This window comes from Phlebotomus papatasi, chromosome 2, assembly GCF_024763615.1.
Source record: "Phlebotomus papatasi isolate M1 chromosome 2, Ppap_2.1, whole genome shotgun sequence".
In the NCBI taxonomy this organism is placed as follows: Eukaryota; Metazoa; Arthropoda; class Insecta; order Diptera; family Psychodidae; genus Phlebotomus; species Phlebotomus papatasi.
Genome location: NC_077223.1, coordinates 101,647,224 through 101,669,385, shown reverse-complemented (window position 1 = coordinate 101,669,385; position 22,162 = coordinate 101,647,224). Strand labels below are relative to the sequence as shown.

The 22,162-nt window shown below is 37.0% G+C and overlaps 1 protein-coding gene across 1 annotated transcript; it reads right to left on the bottom strand.

The window, feature by feature from the left end:
• Positions 1-1,652: 1,652 nt before the first annotated feature.
• LOC129800453 (ATP synthase subunit alpha, mitochondrial) lies at positions 1,653-22,157 on the bottom strand. The gene is made up of 4 exons (XM_055844834.1): positions 21,984-22,157; positions 15,300-16,113; positions 2,175-2,737; positions 1,653-2,094 (listed from the first exon to the last, which is right to left on the bottom strand). Exons 1-4 carry the CDS (start codon positions 22,044-22,046, stop codon positions 1,885-1,887), a joined length of 1,650 nt encoding a protein of 549 aa, XP_055700809.1. The 5' UTR covers positions 22,047-22,157; the 3' UTR covers positions 1,653-1,884.
• Positions 22,158-22,162: the final 5 nt, after the last annotated feature.

Genomic DNA, 22,162 nt, shown 5'->3' with positions numbered 1-22,162 from the left:
CTGCATCATTTCTTATATAAGACAGTACAAAGGTCATCACTGTGAATATATTTTTACATCTATTTCCTTGACCGAAAACGCGCTTCAAATAATTTAGGGTAATATTCATATTTTAAGACGTTTTTTTTTTGTTCATATTTTACCATATTGTTAACAGTGTCCTTCTCGATCCTATAATATTCAGTGATCCTAGCTTTTTCTTCAAGAAAATATTCACGTGAAGGACACAAGTTGTCCCATACAGCTTTATTCGTAAGTTTGAAATATATTCAAGGATTTATAAGGAAAATCGAGGAAAACACAGGAAAATTAAGTGATAAGGAAATTGTTTGTTCTAGGGAATTTTTCCTTGAATTCACCTTTGCAAATCATTCCTAGATTCTGGACACCAATGTCCTGCAATGAATAGTTATTAATATAATAATATGAGTTTAAACAAACAAGTCAATTCATTTCTTGAGAATTTTCACCTGAACAAATCTCAGAGATTTAAAGTGGTACTCCTCCATAAATGTCTTTGAAGAATATATGTTCATGAAACACCAAAAGGACCACAGAAGTAATCATCTACTTCCATCTCACGAGAAAGGATTTAATTTTATTGCATTGTGTTTTAGAAAAAAAACACTTTAGGCATTACAGTAATAACGAGATTGTTAAATAAACACCCAAAGCATTAATAAATTCATATGGAAAAATCATTTAAAAAAAAATATTTTGTTGCCTTGGATCAAACTTGTAGCAAAGAAATTAAAATTTGAGTGATTTGATAAAATTGTGTATCTAACGGAAATAATTTTGAAAATATCCCGCAAATAAAGAGTGAATGAGAGAGTGCGAGCGAGAGCAATGGCATGATTGAGAAATGACAGACTCATTGAACAAGCGTTGAATTTTATGGATTTTTCTCTAGTTTTTCGCGAATTTAATGTTTTAGTAAATCAAATCACAACAATTTTCATCTTGTGAAAGGTGTTTCTGTGTTTAAATGTGAATAATTTGCTCAAAAATGCACAAAATATGAGCTGAAGCGGCTTCACACACACAACCACCATTCCGAAAAATCTGGATAAATTTCGTGACGGACATCGGAATTGGGGGGCAGATCTTTGTACCGGGCGGGACTCAAACTCACAACTGTGAGTCGAGCCGGGGAATCTTTCCGCCCAAGAGCCAACAGTCTTGCCTATTGCTCCACTGATTCCCCGATATTCTGATATTCAAAAATAGTTTTCCTTTTTCAAAAGCTTCTAACAAGACATATTTATTAACTTTATAATAAGAACTCTATAGGAAAACCTTTGTATATTAAGAAAGAATTAGATCAAAGAACTAGAAAACGTTGAGTGTCTTTTATTGGCTACATTGTTAAAAATCTTCTCCTCCCATCTCGTTTGCTGATTGGCTAGAAGCCAGAACTCAAAACCGTTCATTCTTATGGCCTCTACACATTGTGAGAAATTTTCGTCAAAATGGAGCATTTTGAAGTAAATCACTTTCAACTTACCAAACCGCCGATTTAGAGATTAGCGATGCTACTTACCGATGTTGTTACTCAGGACAGGATCACCTGAAAACCGCTATCGCTGCATCAAAGAATAATCAAATCTAACTTACCTGCGTCATCTTCCTCTCAAACGACAAACTCATGATTTCAATATTAACCATTTTATTGGACTTTCCTCTTTCGCACAATCTCTCCTGTTCTTTTTCCTTTGTTTCTTCCTCGTTTCGAAACGGTTGCTCACATGGTGTCACCGTGAAAATCTTGAATCTACTTTATATTCTCTGTATTTTCTCTAATCTTCGAAATTGTATCTTTAATTTAAAAGGGGCGCGTTAAGGTTGTTCGAAAAAAAAACTGACTAAACAGTTTTTCTTCTCTTAACCCGTGAATGTAGCCAAGAATTTGGTGACAACTTCCTTGAGCTTAGCATCAGTTTGATCTGTAATCTTACCATCAGCGGCAATTTGGCTCAGAAGTGCCTTCTCGTTTGTCTTGACGTGTTCAGTGAACTCCTTCTCGAATTTGGTGATTTTCTGTGGGTCCGTCTTGTCAAGATGTCCTCGGACACCACAATAAATAACAGCCACCTGCAAAGGAATTAAACCTCTCAGGGTAAGAGAAGAAGAAAGAAGATCCTTCGGAGACGAAAGGAGGAAGATCGTCCTACCTGTTCTTCGATAGCCATGGGCACATACTGTCCCTGTTTCAGGAGCTCAGTGAGACGAACACCACGATTGAGGAGTTGCTGAGTAGCGGCATCCAAGTCGGAGCCGAATTGGGCAAATGCAGCCACTTCACGGTACTGAGCCAGCTCAAGCTTCATGGAACCAGCCACTTGCTTCATGGCCTTGGTCTGAGCAGCTGAACCGACACGAGACACAGACAGACCTACGTTGATGGCCGGTCGGATACCCTTGTAGAACAACTCGGTCTCCAAGAAGATCTGCCCATCGGTAATAGAGATGACATTTGTTGGGATGTAGGCTGACACATCACCAGCCTGGGTCTCAATAACAGGCAGGGCAGTGAGAGAGCCACCGCCCATGGCTGGGCTCATCTTGGCTGCTCGTTCAAGCAGACGTGAGTGAAGGTAGAACACATCACCGGGGTAGGCCTCACGACCCGGAGGACGACGCAGTAGCAGAGACATCTGACGGTAGGCGACAGCCTGCTTCGACAGATCGTCAAAGATGATGAGGGCATGCTTTCCGTTGTCACGGAAGAATTCACCTGGAGACCATTAAGAAAACCAGGACTTCAGTAAATAAATAAACAAAGCTGTAGCTTTGTAACGCTAAGGGTTCGCTAGAACCTTAGACCGCTAGACCCCTAGGTTATACGGGCTTCAGACTAGAGACTTGTGGCTGAGACTTAACGCTTAAGTCATAGTCTGAAAAGGTCAGGTTGTGGCTAAGCCCAAAAATTTGGAGACTTAGCTAAGTCTTCGTTGAAACGAAGGTTTAGTGCTTTGTTAGTGACTTATCGATAATTACGCACGCACCCTTGCAGTGACACAGTAAAACATAAAATCAGTCATTACGGTCCTTACAGAGATGAAAAAAGAATTATACGCGTATTCAGGTAGTGTTTTATGTAGTTTAAAACGAAAAACCGATACACCAAAAAAGTGCAAAATGAAATATTTCCATCATACTCTAGAGAATAATAATTTTATGCATACACGTTTGAGAACACACTTTGTTTATATTTTCGGAAAATGTCAATTGACAGCCCACCAGATTCCAATGTTGTCAGAATCTAAGCATTTTGAAAAGGTTTCTGACTCATCCTCAGTCACCAACAAAGCCATCTTAGCGAGGAACTGGTATTAGTCTCAGGCCTGAAGCCGGCCTTAGACCCGAGTTTTGTGAAGATATGTAAACTAAATCACATCATGGTGATCTTGCCGTAGACTAAGGTGGACCTGGGACTGCGACAGTGGTATGTTCTGTATTTCCGTTGATACTTGTATTGTATATGGACAAGAAGATGGACTGTAGACGGACGCAGAATACGATTTGTATTGGAGATTTCAGGGTAAAACATTTCCAGTTCTTTTGGCTCTTCCGAAGAAGAGCTTCAGCGGGAACTTGATCGATTTATTTATAGGATGAATACTAGTAGTGCCTTCTGAAGGGCGGCACTGGAAACATGTTATACATAACACCAGAGAACGCCGAATCAGCTGGCTGGAACACTTCCACAGAATACCAGCTGAAAAAATGCCCAGAAATCTTCTGAACAGTAAACCTGAAGAGCCATGAATAGTTCATCAGCTCCACTTCGTTCTAACACGCTTCCATGACAACCTTTCCGGTGCATCCAGGCCTCCTTAGGGTCAAGAATGAGAGGACGCCCCAGAAAACAATGGAAGGAAGCAGTGGACTGTGTTTTTAAACAGCTGGGGGTGCTAAAATGTAATGGAGATGGCGAAGACTCATCAGGACTGAAGGAGATTAGTGCGAGAGGCTTGGTGCCTTAAAGCGACGTTGAAACCACATATGTAAGATGTCTGCAAAACCCTGAGAGTGCTGCAACGCTGATGTTTGATCACTTGTAACAGGAGGTAGACGGAAGTACTGAACCTCTCTTGATCTTCACCATTGTGGCGGAAACGGACACGAATTTTGGAAAGGACCGGAACTTTTGTGGAACACCACCGATCTCCGCTACGATCGGTGCCACTGTGACCGGTCTCACAGACGCAACCCACCTGTAAGAACCAGTTTTCCACAGTAGCACAGCCACTCGACACAGAATGGATAGAGAAGGATAGGGAGATACATGGTCTTTTCTACTCTCGCATGGGATAAGGAAATTATGGAGAGTTCTTTTTTTATTATAGCGCTACACCATTTTGTTCTCTACAACTTTTTGAGGATGGACAGGGTTGTTTTCTTCCATGCAAGTAGAGAAAACACGAAATTTCAACCTAGTTCTTCTCCTCCTTTATTCTCTATCTAATGTTTCGGAACTGGAGGGCTCCTTCCTCAGGTATGAAAATTGGTGGGAAAAGGGTGTCAGGGAATTCTTTCACTATCACTTTTATGCCCTAGACACACTTACGACTTAAGCCGAGAGACGACTTAGTGGAAAATGATGGAAATGTAGTTTAATTATTATTTCAAATATAATTACGCTAAGCCGTCTCTCGGCTAATCCTCAGGTCTGTCGAGGCCCTTACATTAATGGATGATTTGCACATGAAGGTGGTCAGACTGGGACCAGTCGACCGAAACGTTGGCTAGAGAATAAAGGAGGAGAAGAACCAGGTCGAAATTCCGTGTTTTCTCTATTTACATCAAGTTATCGACCGGATTCCATAAAGTTTTCTCCCATCCTCGAAACGTCGCGTCCGTCGTAGAGAGAAAAAATTGTTAAAACCAAGAGGTTCAGTGTTTTCGCCTATCACCTGTTACATTCATCATTTAGAATGGCGAGGCATTGTTCAGGAGGCAGCTTTAGCAACAGAGTTATTCCTGGTTTATCTCTATAAATCTTCAACCATTATTCCCATACCTCAATAAATTTATAAAGGGGAACGAATCAGACCAAATGCGAAACTGCAACAGTTATTTGTTCCACATAAATAAACTACTATATAAACAATTTATCCATCGTATTGAACACTTAGTTTCTTTCCAAGTGACATTCGACTCGACTATATGAAGCGAAAGACTATGAATTTCATTGTTCTATTTATCGGATTAGTGGTTGTTGCTGAACGTGACTTCAAAATTGGAAATGACTTTGCTGTGGATAATCCTGGACCCTTCTTCGAAGGAGACATTATCCTTACTCCTAGACAAGAAAAAACCATGATGAGTCGTGATGCTGGATATCCATCGAGACTCTTAATTCGTAAATGGCCAAATGGTATTGTACCTCTTCAAATGCACAAAAGTTTAAATAAAAAACAGAGGGCACAGGTTTGGAAAGTTGCGAGGATGTTAGAAAAGGGGACGTGCATCAAATTCGTTAAACGGTATAAGACGGAACACAAAATCGCAATTATCATTAAAGTATGTAATTATCTTTTCAAGGTCTTCTTTTTTTTTTAATTTGAATTAACAATAAACTCTCTGTATTTCGATCTCCAGAGAAATGATCGCATCAAAAGACCATGTCATACTACAGCTCTAGGATACCCAGAGAGTGTTAGAATTTTGAGTGGAAGAAAACAATGCTTTGTCGGCTTTAACTACTTAACACATCAACTACTCCATGTTCTTGGCTTCTTGCACATGCACAATTCCCCAGACAGGGACAAATATATAACCATCCTTTGGAATAACATCATGCCACGCAATAAGGTTTACTTTGACAAATACGAAAAGAATTATTACTCGAGATTTGGAACACCGTATGATGTTAAAAGTGGAACCCATTTTACAACAAAAAATTTTGCCAAAAAAGGGAAAAGGTCCATAAAAGGCAAAGGTAATAATAAGGTTCCGAATTCGGTTAAGGGTTTCAAAGGACCTTCCTCTGGTGATATTACAAGAATCAAAAAATTTTATGGTTGTTAATGAATGGGGAACAATTCGCAAAGAAACAATCCAAAAAAAAGCTCAAATATATCAATAAGCACTTTTAACCAATCGATTTAATTGAAATAAAGGTCGATGATAAATTTATGTTCTTTTACGTCACAATAAATTAAAAAAAAAAGACGAAGTACTGAAAAGTATCGTCGAATAAGCCAAGTGTATTCTTGTTGTACTTTACTTGAAACTGAATTAATGGAACCTTGTTTTTGAGTGTGAACACCTTTCACAGACCTCTGAAAACTCCAATTTGCTATCTTTCACCGTTTGACCTCTACATCCCATAACTGATGGCGAACGATCAGTAAGCTGTTAAGCTGAGTAAATATGACATCTATCTATTTAACAATCTTTGATTTCAAAAGCAGTAACAACTGAAAATGAAACTTTGAGCCAAATTTTACCTTAGACCTTGTTTTAGGTCTTTTCTAATTAAATTTATTAATTATATCTCTAAATAGAAAGCACTATTCTTGCTCTATTTACGCCAAAGTAATTTGAAATTTGAAGTTAACAAAATAATACCGAAACCGTAACAGAAGCGATTTTTTGTAATTAAAGAAACTGATATAAAGAGTTTAACTTAGAAAAAATTCGTTCCACAAATAAGACATACCAGAAAATCGTGATAGTGGACAGTGGAGCAGTATTAATTGAAAATGAAGAATGAAGCTTCCAACTTCTAAAAAGACACTAAAGTGATAGGTCGATTAAGAACAAAAAAATCCACTGTAGGGCAGTTTCGAAGTTATGTGGGGCACATTTGAACAATCCTTTTTGGTTAGTTTTAAACTGATTTTAGGGTTTGCTTTGGTTTTTTTTTTCAAATACTGAAAACAACAAAACTTCAGCAACTTGTAGCCAGGCTCTTGCCCTGAAAGATTCCTTATGGAGGCCAAGGTTAATCGCGACCAATTACCCGGCAGCGACATAACTGTGTGTCCCCATCCGAACACTTTCAGACTACGTTACCGACAGTGTCTCCTCTGTCAACCAATGTTCCCCACGACGGGCAACAGAACTATACCGCTAGTAAAAGGCCTTACTTGGATTGAAGAGTGGAAAATATGAATTTTCTACGAACGGGAAGAGAATCCACCAACAGGGCTCTATTTCGCTATTAGGTGGAAAACCTCAATAACACTGTGTTAACCTTGTTCAGAAACTTCTCAATACGAAACCCAAATCGACCTACATATCCAATGAACTCGTTGCGGATAACAATAAATAAGCGGAGACCGATCATCGAAACAGTGGTTAGGAACCTTTTCCACGTTGCCTTAAAGCGCGTTAGGCTCTTCAACAATGGAGAATGGAAGAAATTGTGTTGTGCAACCACTGGACTAGGGATTCATATTTTTCAACCTTGCCTCTGAACCCTTGGGAATACCCATATCCATCTTCGTGGCGGACTGCGACATTTAGATCGAATAGGAAACAAATGCTGTGACGAAGGAAGAAGGTTTGCTCTTTGTTGAGCACAACCAACGTTCATCAGCGTTTCAGCACTCCTAGACTTTTGAGAACATCGACCACAATGTTCTTTCATCTCGTCCGAAGACGACACCCTTTCGTTTATATTGGTTTTAGTCAGAATGAGTAACACCCGATCCTCAGTTCTCAACTGAAGACCTTTCTCTATTTAGGCGACTGCTCTACCACTGAGCTATGGGGGCACTCGCTATGATTGAGTGTTCTGCTTGACTTTTACCCATCGTGCTTGCATTTCAGATTGTTGTCAACTCCCTCCGAGTCCTCTGACTCAATTGTACGTCTAATACAAGTTGAAGTGCAAGCGCAATTGGTAAAAGTCAGGCAGAATACTCAGTCAGAGTGTCTTTTAGTGTTTTTAGTCTTGAGGTGAAGAAAAATCTCACTGGTGATCACCGGAATCTTTCAAATCAACACTTCAATGATTTCGTTTATAGTTTCCTGGGCATCATTTCCTCTGGCACACGTCAAATGTGGCGACCGAGCTATCTCAGTCTTGTCGCCCTCATTAAGACTCTCCATTAAGCTCCTCCAGTACACGGTTCATCCTTGTTCGGAATTCCCCTGGAGTTGCTTCATGAAAAGACCAGTATGTCCGTCTTAGGACCCGTCTCTCAAAGATTAAGATTTGTCTATGGGTCGGTTATATTCCTTGCGGAACCGCTGCACCTAGGCCACTTATTTGGGCCCATTATGCACTCCCCATTCTCCTGTTCTATCTCAACCCCCAAGGCGAGTAAACCTGCTCCATATCACAGTGCTCTGTGTGCGTTCTGATACACACAATACCGCTTTACATCACGGTAAACCAACCTTGGTTTGTGGATCTGGGCAGTGAATGAGTATTTGCATTCGACTGAACTCTGCATGTCGAAACTTATTTCCTATACCAACCTCTCTTTTCTTAGGCGGTTCATTGTCAATGTATTGACATTACTTTTCCATTCATTCACTGGACGAATTCGAGACTATTACAGCAGCTGAAAAATCTGCAGCTGCTTAGTCTCGAACCCAAGACCCCACAGTGATAGAGCTACTGCTCTACCCAATGATCCACTGAGGCCCCCACCCGTCTCTCAAAGATCAACAGCTTCTTTCCAGTCCTTACGTAATGAATGGTTTGAGTATGGTTCTGTATATCGTCTGTTGGATCAGCAACTGTGCTAACTGAATTTGTTGTGTCTGCATTCGTTGCAAACGCCACGCAGTGATGCGTCATTTACTAGCTTCTGATCCAACAGACGATCTCTTGATCTTGATGTTGACCGCGAAACGTTCCTTGATCGAACTATTGACGAGAGCGGGAAATAGAAGGAAGCACAAGGAATTCATTTTCCGCTCTCGTTGATATTTCGATAAAGGAACGTCTTGCGGTCAACAAAGATCAAGAGATCATCTGTTAGATCAGCAGCTGAATTAACTGCATTTGCTTTGTGTCTAGTGTTTCCGTAATTGATTCCGTCAATCAATGCAAAACAGCCCCTATCCAATGAAAACCACAGATCTCTCATAACACTCGACCACTGAGGAAGACTCGGAGCGTGTCGAAACCTCTGAAGAAGAGATAGTTTTTGATCTTGGGTTGAAAACTCTACAAATAGTGTTGCCGCATCCGGAAGGAATTTCGCAATTCGCAATTTCTGTCGTGATAACGTCTCTGATCATATCATGGCATTTGATTTTTCTGTTTTTGGTAATGGGTACAAGTACTTAAAATGTGACGTAGTAGCTTCTACTTTCCGCAGCAAGTCTCACATTAACCTGTATCACATCTTCGTAACCTATCATCAGTACCGATCCGAGGTGCTTTGTGTAAACTATCGGTCTGGTTCTTAGGTTGGAAGGATTGATAGGAAATGGGCTCTCTTAAGCAACTAGTCGCCACACCTTCTAGTACCCAGCCAGATTCCCCCGAGAGACCCAAGTCCCCACGTCCTTCTTCTCTGACGTTCTAGACCGGACTGACTCTCTCGGCTCTCCAACTTATAGGTACAGTGACAAAGACCCAGGCAACGACACCGCAACGGCTTAAAAACGGCTCAGGTACAGATTTTAATAAGTAACGTTTATAACTGCCAGGATTTTTGCAATGTATACAATTAATTGGAAATAGGTTTACATTTGAGACGCTCAGAGCAAAAGTGGACCGTTTTAATAGGGAAATGCATACAAAGGAGACCACTCTTGCTCTGAGCGTCTCATTTGTCATACTGAGCACAACCCCTGGACCCCTTTTCACCATTTCTTCCGTGATGACACTTCTGATTATATCGTGGCATCTGATTCTTCTGTTTTTGGTATGGGTACTGCGGTACCCAAAATGTGACCGAGCGTTCCGTGTAGGACGCTACATCTCCTGCAATTTATGAACTAGTGGTCCATATAACTGACTATGTCAACCTAGTTTCTTACTGTTTATTCGGGAAGGAAGTACAGTGAGATACTTAACAGGTTACTGACCGCTCTGACCGAAGAGCCATTGATTGCTCTCCTTAGAATCCCTGGAAGCAGGAGGGTGACATTAGCTCAGAAAAATGCGACCGGTTTTAGTGTAATTTTTTCCCTGTTTTCGTACACATTTCACGAGATATCTCTTAAACTACGTAGGTTGCCAATTTGGGGTTTTCGGTTGCCTCTTCGCTATTAAATTGGTTTTTATCTTGTATTAGTATTTTTTGCAAATTCATTCTACAATGACAGAAAAGAGCTAATAAACTCAAAAGTTTTTTCGGCTCGCTAGAAACATATGGGAAACATAGGAAATGTCATGCCCCTGCCTGAAAGCATGGACTGGGTTTCCTTGCGTTTGGCTTGTAGCCCATTACTTAAACGTGTTCTGCCACTGACGGGCATTACAGTTTTCAGCGTTCCAAAGTATTGTCACTGGTTATTCTGGAGACTTAGTTGGAGGCGCCCGCCCGTCCCTAATTCCGTAGTACAACAACTTGTTGCAAACGCACATCAACTAGGGTCATCAACTTCGCTTTGTCTAGAAGGCCATCAACCATTGAAGGACCCTTCAATTTCTCTTTACGGGAATTTAAATCGGTTCAATAGAATTGAAGTTAATATCACCTAAATATAAAAAAAAAACGGTGGAAAAGATTTTAGTCTAGACCGTCATACTAAATTCCACGTAAAGACGCATTTTCATGATAAGAACTCTCACGGTAACCAATGTTCTAATTTTACCGGATCAAACTGTAAAGTGTGGAAATTTGATAAAGAATCAAATAGTTTAAATTTGAGTTAAAAGGCAGAACTGAAACGACGCCATTGATTTCAGTTAAGATTAAATTGCCTATATAAAGAAATTTGTCTAACGTTCTCTAAAGTCAGTTTTTCAAGTACCACTGAGTCTGTTACAACGAGAATATGAAGGGAATCTCTTACGTTCTATTCCTCTTTTTTGTGATTGTGATTGTGACGACTGAATCCGAGCACAAAGTTAAAAGTAAGTATATTTTACTGCATTTCAACTGCTGAATATTGTTGATTAATCTTCTTTTGATCATCTGAAATTTCCTTCAAGAACGAAGCTTTGATAGGTCAAACCTTTTCGAGGGAGACATTATCCTCTCTGATAGACAACAAGCTGGAATGCTTAGTCGCAATGGACTAAAAGATACTGCCCTTCTTTGGCCAAATAATATAGTACCCTTAGCTTTTACAAAGAAATTTCCCAAAAAACTAAGGAAGAACGTTTGGAAATACGCTAAACAATTAGTAAAGGGCACATGCGTCAAGTTCGTTAAAAAGAAGAAAGGTCACAAAATTTACATCCTTTTCACTGTAAGATCCATCCTTTTTCTCTGAATATCAGTGTATATAGTAATCCAAATTCACCCATTTTTTTTTTACTCAGACCCAAGACAAAGGGCAATGTTTTTCATCGGCATTAGGATACCCACAGAGTCGAAGGGAAGTTAATTTAGCTAACCACTGCCATGGCAAATACTTCGTTCAACACATGTTAATGCATGTTCTGGGTTTTCTGCACATGCACAATGAACCAGATCGGGATAAATACATCAAAATCAATTGGGCCAACATCCAGGCAGACTACAAAGCCTTCTTTGACAAACACGATAGAAAATTGGCAAATAGATTCAAAACACCGTACGATCACAACAGTGTTACTCACTATCGGCCTAAACAATTTTCCCGAAATAACAAAGAGACAATTCAAACGCTAACATCAATAAAGATAAATCCAAGAGGAGTCACCAAACTAGATAAAAATAGGATTAGACATATGTATCAATGTCCTTAAGATTCGCATTAGACTTTTTTTTTATCTTAAGCACTTATCTGATTTTTTTTTGTTTTCTTGTAAATTCTTTTCTTTTTTTATGCTATTGCTATTTCTTCAATTGTTTTTCTTTTTCTCTTTATCACAATTGTAAGAGAGATAAACCCTATTTTTGTAATCAAATGAATATTACTATTACTATTAATAATCAACTTGCTTAGACCATGATCGACTTGTATAAAAGAGTAATGAATATATTGTATAATAAATAAATTAATAAAAAATTTATCCTTTGCAGTCGAGGTTCAAGAATTAAATTAAACTTTAATAAAAAATATATTTATAATTTTCACTCTGATAGGGTCATTTGCCTAAAGTGAGACAGTTTGGAAAGTTGGACAAAGCAGTGTGGAATGTGAGACACCTCCTTTAAAACTTGATAATAAATCAATTAAATATTTAAATTCTCGATAAAAAGATTATTAAACTTAATTTTATGATTATTTCAGAAGTTTAAAATGCAAAAATCGTTATAAAACAATCAAAGGGTGACTTGCAAGAAGAATGTAAAAAATGTATTGCATGCGTGATATTCATAAACTTCACACAGTAGTTGTCATTTTCTCTGTTTCTTATGGAAGTTGCTTGGAAAATATCAAAGTGGTTTGATTGATTTTTCGGCATAATTTGTGAAATATTGTTAAGTCCGCAGTGAAAATCGAAGGACATACAACCATTTAAAAGGTGAATAAAATTTTTTGTCCAACTTTTCCAAAATTTTGTCCATCTTTTCAAAATGTGTTATTTTTTAATTTCCGCGAATTTTCCTATTATTCGGTTGCAATATTTAATAACAACTGTTAAGATTCTGTTAAAATATTTGTCAAAGAATCCCATGATACAAAAAAATGCTAAGAAATAATTATTTATTCAGTTTAAAAATGCATTTGAAATTGATTTTTTTCTTAAGTGTCTCCCTTTCCACCATTCACCCTACATTGAAATTCCTAAAATTCTTGACTCAGAATAGGTACTCAAATTAAGTTAAATGGAATCAGTGATCCAACTGATTCAGAATCGATGATCATTTGACACGTAGTGCCAAATTTATTTTTTTTAAGAAAAAGTCCTCAAGGAGAAAAAAAGGGTGAACAGTGAGTAAAATGAAAGTAGAGACATTTTTATTTATTGCAGAAAAAAATGATAGGGTAAATTAGGCTAATTCAAAACCTGCTCCAAATGGAAATTTTTCACTACTCTAAATGGAAACGTCATTGTTTTCATGATAAATACAGTACTAAATTACTATTTTTATATATTTTCTATACCTCAGTTTCAGTATTTAGTTAATTTTGCTCCAAATAAAGCGAAAATCCATTCATATTCACAAATTTTAATTTGTTAATTTCTCAGAAAAATTAAAAGTGTACCTTTTCACCATCGAATTTTTTATAGATCGATCAATCCAATTGTGTTTTCCAATAAAAAACACAATAAAGTGACTGCTGTTCATTCGTTTTATTTTCCATGTAGGGTAAAGGCTCATAATTTTGTCCAGTCTGCTTATAAGCATCGATGTTCCAAGTTTGAAGTGCGATATTTTCAATAATAATTGGCTTCTTTTGTTACTCTCTTTTCAAAAGGGTTGTTTAGAAACTTGGCAAGGGTTTATTGTCTTTGTTTTTACTAAAATTGGTTTTAATACGTTTAAAACTGAATTGATATATTGAGGTGAATTTGACTCTTATTTTGGACAACATGGTTATTAATTTGTTCAATTTGGCTGTAAATTTGGACAGCTAATCCGCCTCAACAGGATGCCGAATTGTTCTTCATTTCATGAACCAATCTTACCAAGTCCTCTTCCTGATCATGTAAGGGAAACCGTGGAATGTCACAAAAAGCCCGGAAATTTTCCATATCATTCATTAAAGTAAGTTGACTTCGGTACTCCAAGTACGTGCGGATTCGCTGATTCCCTGGCCTTTCCGGGAGCCTTTCAATGCATTTCTCGCTACATCTCTTTCGTAGAGATGATGCTCCTTTGTTTCTTCAGGCATTTGTCCAATCTAGTCATCACAAAAGCTAAACCTTCACGAAATTTGGTGAGAAAAACACCTGTCCAAAATAAGGAGTATCACCTCACTGGTAAATGTCTTAGAAAATTTCCCATTTTCAGACGGAAAATCTAATTCACAAGGCAAATCTCACTTCAGGACAAATGTACTAATCACCATTTACGTGAATCAACACAATATTCAATGAATATTCAATAATATCGCTCAAAAAAGGCGAAGAAACATTGTTAGTACTTCACCACAGCTAAATAAGAAACTGAAGTAAACACGAAGTTCTGTCATAGTTCTCGTAAGCAATTGCTCACACTGAATTTTCAAAAAAGCAATTTCAACTCAAATCATATTCAAAATTTAACGTATTTTGTGTTAAAATCTTCCAAAAAGAATAAATATTTAGATAGAATTCATTATTCATCAAATATTGGAATAAAAATCCATAATTTTAATCTTTTTCTTTTTAGTGTCCAATTTTATCCTCAAAGTGTCCAAAATAAGAAACTGTCCAAAATTACGAGCTCTTACCCTATGTCATAATTTATGGCTAATTTTAGTTAAAGTAAGCGCTAATCTTTATTGCTAACGGTACGTGAAGTTTTCAAATGAAATAATTACCTATTTCGTGAACAAAAAGGGTTTTTCTGAAGGGTCTTCAAATGCTTCAATAGGAAACCCCGGAAATATGATTTTTTTTTTGGAGATATTTTCTTATTGTTTTAAATGGGAAAGGAGAAAAGACCAGGAATAAGAACAAATCTTGCACTTAAGAGCAATTCAAAAAGATTTTGCAAGCCTTTCGTCGCGGTTTCACTAACACTATTTGTCTCCAATTAGAAACTTTCCCTTGTCTCCATTTGGATTAATTTGTTTCCAATAGAAGCATTTTACACTCGCGTATTTTTCTTGTATTTAAGAAGTTTTCAAATTATATCCAAAGAAATTTTACTAAACAGTAACATTCTAGAAGAGTAAAGGAGCAAAGTTATGGAATTCTCTTCGGAAAAACTATGAAATTAATGTGTTGAATCTTCTGTCAAAGTTAAAGCGTCTGGAAATGGTTTTGAATTATGACATTTACCCTATTTGGAAAGTTTTCAATTTCAGGATCAGGGAGTTCTTCAAACCAGTTTGGCAAAGTTTAAGCCCGATCAGGGGATTTCTTTAAACTTTTTTGGGATAATAACAATATATAGAACCTATACAGAGAATTTTAAAAAGGGTCTGTGATTTATCATACCATGAAGCATATGCTTCATGAAGAATCCCTGCAGCATTTGCCCTTGACTAATTCGAAGTATCCCCGGAAATTAATTTATTTTGATAAAAATATTCAACGGACATTGACACTTTTACACGAATTGAAGAAAATCTGAAATGGCTAAATAGAAAAATGGGAAAAAATGTGTTTAAATGACTATGGTACTCACCCATGGCGCATCCGGAATAGGGAGCCAAATACTGCAGAGGAGCGGCATCTGAAGCGGTGGCAGACACAATGATGGAATAGTTCATGGCACCAGTGTCCGTGAGACGCTTCACAATCTGGGCCACTGTTGATCTCTTCTGTCCGATGGCCACGTAGATGCAGTAGAGTTTCTTGCTCTCATCCTGTCCATCATTGAATCTCTTCTGGTTGATGATGGTATCAATGGCCAGGGCAGTTTTTCCCGTCTGACGATCCCCAATGATCAATTCACGCTGTCCACGGCCAATTGGCACGAGGGAATCCACAGCCTTGATGCCTGTCTGCATGGGTTCCCTCACAGAGATACGCGGAATGATTCCGGGAGCTTTGAGACCAACACGGAAGCGTGTCTTGGATGTAATGGCACCCTTGCCATCAATGGGATTTCCCAGAGCATCAACAACACGTCCGAGCAATTCCTCGCCCACGGGGACATCGACAATGGCACCTGTTCGCTTGACAATGTCTCCCTCCTTGATCAACTTGTCATTACCGAACACCACAACACCCACATTGTCCGGCTCCAAGTTCAGAGCCATCCCCTTCAAGCCAGATGAGAATTCCACCATCTCATCGGCCTGGATATTCTTCAAGCCATAGACACGAGCAATACCGTCACCAATGCTCAACACGCGTCCTGTCTCATCCAAATCGGCCTTGGGAGCAGCCCCGAGGATCCGTTCTTCCAGGATCGCCGAAATCTCAGCATTCTTCTGGCTGGACACGTGGAATTTGCGAGCAGCCAGCGATGTCGCTGGATACAGAATCCTCGTAACCTGCCGAGAAATCATTGGCATTTGGACTTTGAGGTTATGGTTTCGTCAAGGCAGATAAGAAATATTTCTTTGCTCACAAACTCGTCATGTTTATTTCAAGGGGGAGGAATATTGTAATCGATCGATTATTCAAAATTTCAAGTTTTCATTAAAATCTTTTATTTCTGAGACATTAATCGGTAGAAAATTTAAAAAAATCATAAAGATTGTATAATATTTTTACAATTCTTGACGAGAAATTATGTATTATTTATGAACCGCTTTGGCGGCTGTCACAAAAATGTTTATTCACATTTCTAAACTATTTTTCCGTTTTAATTCACATTGAAAAAATTTTTCCCACTCTATTTGCTTTTATTGCCGAAATCTAAGCAAACTATTTTTGCTAGCCCTGAGATGAAAAAAAAATGCTTAGATTCAACATACAGTGCTGTCTGCTGTCTCGCTATATGCACAGTTTGGGTACTTTTTTTGACAGTTCTCTCTCTGAATATGCACAACTTGTTTTGAAATTCCCAACGGTTTTTTTCTTTCTTTTAAAACATTATTATTTTTTTATTGTTCTAGAATTCCCCGTGTTATTTTAAATATAATATGAGACAGAAAAAATAAAATTAAGATAATTAAAAACGAGAAAAATTAGTTACCAAGAAAATAATTTTCTTTATTACTTTGTCAAAATGTAAACAAATTGATTTTGAATGCAACCGACACAAAAGCTATGCATATAGAGAGTGTGCATATAAAGAGACAGAACTGTAAATATTTAGTGTTCAAATCGAGGATGATTAACTAACGGATGGAACATTTTAACTCAGAAATGGTATATTTTTCTTAAATTTTTTATAATTTTTAAGTCTTAGATCCTACAAAAATAAATATAACACGAAATAATAGGCACATGTACAGACAATATATTTTTATTGAATTTAAAATGTTACTGGTGTTACAAATACAAACTTTGTAAGAAAAATTCAAAAACTTGCGAATTTTACGTCTTTTTCATATAGGATTTAGGAACTGTTATCCTCGTGCAATCATTATAAATTTTGAGCCAAAAAATTAAAATGATTGCGTTTGGTTTTATACTACGAATGAAAAATCACTTAAGAAAAAATATACCACATTTTTGTACGGAAAATGTATGAGAATGCTCCACCCTGGTTCAAATCAAAGATACTTTGACCCCCTTATGTTCGTAAGCTTTTCTTTAATTCTAATGTTTAATAATGGTCTCACCCAGGGACATGACGTTTCTTTTACAAAACTTTTGAGTTTATTATCTGTTTTGTCATTGTAGAACGAATTTAAAAAAATACAAATATAAAATAAAAGCCAACTTAATTTTGAATAGGGGAGACTGGGGCACATGTAACCATTTTCGATACATGCGAATTTGAGGTGATTTTCCAAGGACACCTTGATTTTTTGGAAAATATTTCTTAGCTCATGTTTTACCCTTGGGTATAGGCAATTCGTCGAGGGTAATGCGGATGCTGGAAAACAATTGAGTTTTCCATAAAAATAAAATTTGTGTCCCTGTGCATTTTTCTCTTTTCACAAAATACCTGGGGTAGAAGTAACCACTTTCTGGGGAGGAAGTAAACACCTTTTTTCCCACCCTTGAAATTAACTTTGCACCACTTTCGATTATTTTAATTACTTAAGAGATATATAAAGACTGTATATTTTTCAAAAAATCACGACACTTTTTACAAAGAATAATTAAAATAGCAAAAAAACTAAAAGCATGCATATCAAAGACATTTTTCAATGGATTTTCCCCATATTTTGACACCATGTGACTTTTTATTGAACACAGTGCCACCATTTTTTTTCGTAATCTATGAATTATAGATATTTCGCATGAAGGTCAATTTCCCGCTCTTTTACCTACTCATTTTGTGAAATTGAAATTGCCTGGTTACATCTACCCCAAATGCTGTTTTCTGACCAATTATTAATTCTTTTGAAATAATGAGAATCTCAATTTCTCTAGTAAATGCATTAATATAATCCTAAAAGATGTAGGAAAGAACTGGTATTGCTACATTTCGATTATTTTACACAATTTTTAAATTCCAGGTGGAAATCCAAATGATCAAAATAATCGAAATATCAACATTTTCAGGAAAATGATTTTTATTTTTAAAGTATATTAGGATTTTATTGACCAATTTATCTGTGGACATACATCCCCATGGTATCTATGAATGCTTATGGGTTTTATCCTCTGGAGTCTTAAAATTAATGAAAAAAATCACAGTGGTTACAACTACCCCAGATTACTACTGCCCCAGTTCCCCCTAGGTAACCAAAATCCCCAAAATGGCAACCTACATAGTTTTGGAGATATCTTGTGAAATGTGTACGAAAACAGGTAAAAGTTTACAGTAAAACCGGTTGCATTTTTCAGAACTAATGTCACCCGCCTCCCTGGTCTCGCCGATCAGACATGACCGATCAGAAACAGGAGGGGGTCAGTGTCATTCACGGATGACAAAGTTACCCGCATCTACAATAATAAATTTTTGTGCTAAAGTGTATTGATGCTTCATCTCTTTCAAACTTTACATTGAAAATTTCTGTATTTAAAATTTTGAAAGGTCTTTCAGTGCAGCTGTTAAAGAAATCTTAAAGGAGTTTGACATTTCGTCTCTTCATAAAACTTTCATTTTGATAAGATAATTTCCATCTGAGTTCCATTATTGTGAAATTTGTAGAGGGGACGCAATATCTACTCTTAAATATAAGATACTTAGAAGGTGATCTGCTTATGCAATCGACTTCAGACTACGTCCCACCACTTGTACAACACAATACAGTAGACTCTCGCTCAATCTGCTCTTTTTCAATCGGGTGCAAAAATTTCGTAAACAATTTTCACGTTTAATTTTAAAGTAAATTCGTTCAAATTCTCTGTAGTTCCTCTTGTTTTAACGTGATTCTTTATATTTGAGCGCTTTTTGTGGAATTTACAATGATTTTGATACCAAAATCTCTCGATAATTTGGATGACATTTTGCCCAATATGCCCGATTGAGAGAGAATCTACTGTACGAAGTCACGTCCGTACACATTGAAAATGTAAGATGGGCTAAATTATTACAGTCGTCTACCATTACCAGAGCCGCTGTTGTTCAAAATCTATTTCTCACTCAGCCAGGACTTATCTAAAGACCTTTTCAATCAACATTTTCCTATACCTTACGATGATGTGCGAGAATGATTTCGACATATTGAACCATTTGAAAATCCTGGATTGTTGTTGTTTTCTTAATACTATTTGCCCGTGCAACCAGTGGCAGCCAAAATTCCGAGTCTTATGTTTACGTAAACACTATATTGTGTTATGGATCAGTGATTTTAATAATTTAATCTAGTCAGCTATGATATTTACGATCATTCCATATGCTTTCGTAGCTTCAAAAATCTAATAGAGCCTAACGAGAAAGTTCTATATTTGCTTCAATTTCTCATAGTTTCCTTTATCCAAACTTGGAAAATTAATCGTCAAGACACTAAATAATTTTATTGACATTACACTATAATTTTATTATTTTTGAATACTTGAAATAAATTTGAGTTTATTACAGTAGTGGTCCTATTTTATTGTCCGAACAGATAATCACCATTCACGTATTATATGTCAAAATCGTCAAAATAGAGAGTTCTAATGGCCAAATCAACACTTAATCGACGTATGGATATCATTTGATCATTTCTACATCAAAATTATTTCAACGCATTGTTGGAACAAAAAATTACAAAAGTTAAAGAAGTAGGCTTATCAGTGGTGGTCCTATTGTGTTTGCCACTACTGTAATAATTGCCGCGAGAGGGCAATTAGGACGGACGAAGACGGACGAAAACCGAACAAGAGCAGACAGCAGACTTGGACTAGACGCCTACTAGAGTGGACGTGAATAAAGAGTTTAAAAGTTAATCTGAATGTTTTAGTGAAAAAAAAGTACAATAGAGTCTTCTAAATTCGAACACTCGGGGGGTATTTTTGACATTTCTCACCTCCTAAATTCGAACGATTTTTTTTCAAAACTAAGGAAATTTATGTGATATTAAATTGTACTTTGAATCAAATTTCCGTACTTTCTGACAAGTCTTAGTTCTAGCATACTTTCTTTTCATTTTATACGCTCATAATGTATGTAAATATTCAGGAAGAAGCACATAAATATGATTTTCATTCATCCATAATATGAATTATTTAACATAACCACACAATTGAGATTTTGAATCCAAACGTCGCGTCGTTCGAATTTATAGATTCAGTTTTGAGAGGCTCTACTGTAATGGAGTATACAATATAAAGATTTGACATAATTTTTCCATTAAAATTTCTCATCAGACTTTTTAAGTGTTATGCAATGTGCAAGTAGAGGGTTAATATTTTAATTGCTGACTGTTAACGCTCTAGATTTAGGCTGGACAATGTCCAAAGCCCGAGCGTTACCCTCAAGTGTGAAATATTCTTTTAGTCTATGCAATTATTGTAAAAGTGTCATTATTGTACTGGAAGTCGAGCAGTGAAGAAATAAAGCAACTTAGAGAAAATCGAAGTGTTTGTTCTTAAAGCGCATCAGGACATCTCAGTTAAGTGCTCTGTAAAAATTATTATTTACTAACATTTTCACTTCACTCATTCTTCAGATTATCTCTTGAATTTTCTGTTACTTTGTCTTAAAAAAAATATCTATTGCACTTAAGTTAGTATATCTAAAAGAACTAAAAGATAAAAAAAAATGGTTAAAGATCTCTACACATTGCGAGCAATTTTCGTAAAAATGTTGCCCTTTGAAGGCAATCGTCTGCACTGCTGTAGTTGGAAACGTCAAAATTCTATCAAATATACAATTTTTAACGAAAATTCCTCTCGATGTGTAGAAGCCTTAAGACCTCTACACATTTTGTGAGCAATTTTCGTCAAAAATTGCATTTTTGACAAAATTTTGACGTTTCCACTTACAGCAGTGCAGACAATTTTCTTCAAAAATGCAATTTTTGACAAAAATTGCTCCCAATGTGTAGAAGTCTTAAGCCGAGACATACGCCAGATAACCGAATATATCACTGCAACTTAGTTTACCATCGTAAAGCACAAATTTTCTGTTTTAACTTCTTAATTCACAATCATATTGTTCCTTAATTTTTCCTATTTTAGGAAGAATTGGAAATCTAAGAAAGAAATTACAAGAAAACTTCAAGTAGAAATCAGTAGCTCGGGTATCTGGGGTATCCTTGAAAATTTTCTAAAGTAGCAAAATTCGCAAAAAAACAATTAATATCAGTGTTAATTTCAAACTTTACCACAAATTTGTATGATTTTCTAATAAATTTTGTATTGATCATGCAAAATTCAAAACGAGCACTTGACGAGAGTGCTTTAGCCTTGACTTTGGAAGATTTTTAGCACAGTTCCGTCGGAAATCGATCGGCGAGCTTGGATAATTACATAATCAAGAAAATCAATTTTCTGACCATTTTCACTGGATCCTTTCGCAACTGTTCAAGGAATTATGGACACTGTGATCCCGGAATGCGCCCCCATCGCATGACTCGGCTCCCGGTTATGTAACATGGTGCAAAACGTTCCGCGAAAAATTGCATAACTCTGACTTCATGGGCGTTTTTTGAAGGGTTTTCCGGCGAAATTCTTAGTGTTTCTTGTACTGGAAGGTTTTTAAGGCGTGTGGTGATCAAGATTACCCGGTTTTTGATGTGTTTTCTTGAATATTTTGGATTTTTTCTGGGGTTTTAGAGTCGTGTGATGTGGAAGATTCTGGGGTTCACAGTACTGCCCTGATATTTCTGCAAATATCATATTGCCGTGGCAACTTTCTTCTCCTACTCACCTGGGAGGATGTCTTGGGGAGGCTACGGGCGACAGAGGCAGCTACTCTCGCTAGATGAGCCATTTTACTTTCTTTTCCTAACACTCAACACACTTTTAACTTTTTGTGAAAATGGAGGCGAGGAATGAGATGTTACTGCAAATGACCGTGTGGCGCTGTAGTCTGGCGCAGTTTCAGAG

Coding starts and splice junctions, on each gene's coding strand:
- LOC129800453 (XM_055844834.1), bottom strand. CDS start 22,046: ATGGCTCATCTAGCGAGAGTAGCTGCCTCTGTCGCCCGTAGCCTCCCC. Junction 16,114..21,983: donor TCCCCAAGACATCCTCCCAG/GTGAGTAGGAGA, acceptor ATTTCTCGGCAG/GTTACGAGGATTCTGTATCC. Junction 2,095..2,174: donor CCATGGCTATCGAAGAACAG/GTAGGACGATCT, acceptor ATTCCTTTGCAG/GTGGCTGTTATTTATTGTGG.